At 50.2% G+C, this 2,263-nt stretch overlaps 1 protein-coding gene across 3 annotated transcripts in view; it reads left to right on the top strand.

Moving 5' to 3' along the window:
- ANXA6 (annexin A6) overlaps positions 1–2,263 on the top strand; it is a 46,107-nt gene that overhangs the window by 26,044 nt on the left and 17,800 nt on the right. The window contains exons 14-15 of one of the 3 annotated variants that reach the window (XM_025043050.1): positions 407–485; positions 2,176–2,256. The exons of the other annotated variants lie outside the window; for them this stretch is intronic. Coding sequence (XP_024898818.1) covers positions 407–485; positions 2,176–2,256 — 160 coding nt within the window. The remainder of the gene's footprint in view (positions 1–406; positions 486–2,175; positions 2,257–2,263) is intronic. 3 annotated transcript variants of the gene reach the window in all.

Below are 2,263 nucleotides of genomic sequence, written 5' to 3'. Positions count from 1 at the left end.
TCCGCACGGCGCTTTGCAGGAAGGGCTGAAGAGATGATGCGGCCATAAGCTGGTCATTGACTTTGTCTGAGAGGGGAGACTTGAATAGAAATAAGGGGAGGTTGAAGCATTGGGGAACTCCTGTCCTTGGGACCCCCCCCCAGCCAGGAAGGCTGCTGGGCAGAACCAGCATCGTATGGGGTCTCGAGAGGGTAGAAGGTTCTCAGAAATGGAGTGAGTGCTCTGGTGAGTGGACGAGGCTAAGGCTGGAGGGGAGGTAGGTGGATTTAAAGTAGAAGCGTGTGTGTGTGTGTATGTTGTGTGTGCGCGTGTGCGCGCGTGTGTCTGCGTGGTCTGTGTCGTATGTGTGGAGTGTTACCTACGGTGACAGTCCCTCCTCTCCTCCCCACAACCCCCTCCATTCCAGTGCTGCTGGCCAGTTCTTCCCGGAGGCAGCGCAGGTGGCCTATCAGATGTGGGAGCTTAGTGCAGTGGCCCGAGTAGAGGTCAGACCCTCCCCACCTCCTGCTTGACCTCTTGACCACAAAGCTTCCACTCTTCTGCTCACACTTCCTGCTGTTCTGGTTGGCGCTCAGCTGTCCCCTGGTGGCCAAGCCGAGAGAGACGGTTTTCACATCTGAAGCTTCCTTTTCTCCTTGGAGTGATGAATTCGTGGGCGGGCACTCTGGTGTGGGCATCTGCTTCCTGCATTAACTTCTAACACGCTGGGAAGTGTTCTGGTCCACTCACTACTAACAGGGCTTGCCGAATGGTGACCTGGCTGGATTCATGGAGGAGGCTATCCCATCCCGGGCCTAACAGTTGGGCTTAGGAGGCATGAAAGCTGAGAACAGATGGGTACCCCTGGGTGCACAGGAGGATTCAAGATTGTCTTGACCATCCTTGGACCCAGGCTCCATAAAGAATGAGAACGAAAGTTTTCACAGAAGTGCTTGGGGCAAATCATTCCAGAGATTGGTAGCACTTGGTCCACAGAAAAATATTTGGAGCCATGGACTCTCTGTTACTCACTTGCTGTGCCGCCTTAGGCAGGTCTCCACCTCTCTCTGAGCCTCTGTCTTTAAGATGAGGGCGTTAGACATGGCAGTCTCCTTGTGCCCTGAAAGGGCTCTTGAGCTCTGATGTTCCAGGACAGCATTCCCCAAATTAGAAGGCAAGAACTGTCATTGCAGATGATCTGAAGTTATCTGAGAAATTTAGTTTGGAGGAGGGGGACCGCATGGCATTAAGTAACCTTGAACCTCACATGGTGGGAAAGCGACTCCTTTTCAATTTCTTCCATCCTCCTGAGTATGTTAAAGACATGGTCTCGGTTTAGTGCCACGTCTCTGCCACACTCGTTGATTTTCCTTTTTCGTAATGAGAGAGCCGAGAGAGCCAGCTTCAAGTTCAGAGATTTTGCTTTTGGCAAAAATGGCATCTCGGTTAAATGTGGTGATCTGTGTTTCACTACATGTTTTTTGTTTGTATTACATTTATTTTCATGGGTTATTGTTGTCTGTTTATGGGACATGATGCCAACCTTCTATTCATGATAGTGATATAAAATTATTCTCACTCATTAATTTAACAAATACATTTTGAGTCGTTTACTCTGTCAGGCACTGTTTTAGGATATATCAAGAAATAGAATGGATAAAAAAAACCTTGCTTCAAATGTACTTCAAAATGAATGCATTTAAGTAAAGCAGAAAAGCTGAGTTAAATAAAAATATTAAGAAATAGCATAGGGCGAATGCAAATATGGAAAACATTGTAAAGGAGTGTCTGAAATTTGGGAGACTCCGTTCTGGTATTCCAGATCATTTCTGTTGCCTTTTCTGGGGGAATGTCTGTCTAAGAGGCAGAAGCGCCTTGGAGACGGCAAGATTCTGAGGGACTGAGGAGGCCACAGTGGAGCTAGGACAGAGCTGACTCCTGGGGCAGGAGCCTGGCCACTTTTTTCCAGGACCGGCACTTGTCCTGCTGCCTGGCTTGGGTCTGTCTCTCTCCCTCTCTCAGCTCTAGGGCAAGGGTCTGTCTGCTGTGCCTTCACCCCGCCTCTTTCCCCCACGCTGCTCGGTTTGGGGCTCGTGGGGAAAGCCTCCCCTCCCTTGCATGCTCCTCTCTTGGCCTGGGCCCCCCCCGGGGGAGGGGCCTCCAGATACCTGCTTAGTCTCTTTCTGCTTTTTGCAGCTGAAGGGAACTGTGCGTCCAGCCAATGACTTCAACCCTGATGCAGATGCCAAAGCGCTGAGGAAAGACATGAAGGGACTTGGGAAGG

The sequence above is a fragment of the Pteropus alecto genome, unplaced genomic scaffold, assembly GCF_000325575.1.
Source record: "Pteropus alecto unplaced genomic scaffold, ASM32557v1 scaffold40, whole genome shotgun sequence".
Classification (NCBI taxonomy): Eukaryota; Metazoa; Chordata; class Mammalia; order Chiroptera; family Pteropodidae; genus Pteropus; species Pteropus alecto.
This window is presented reverse-complemented; position numbering and strand designations above follow the sequence as displayed.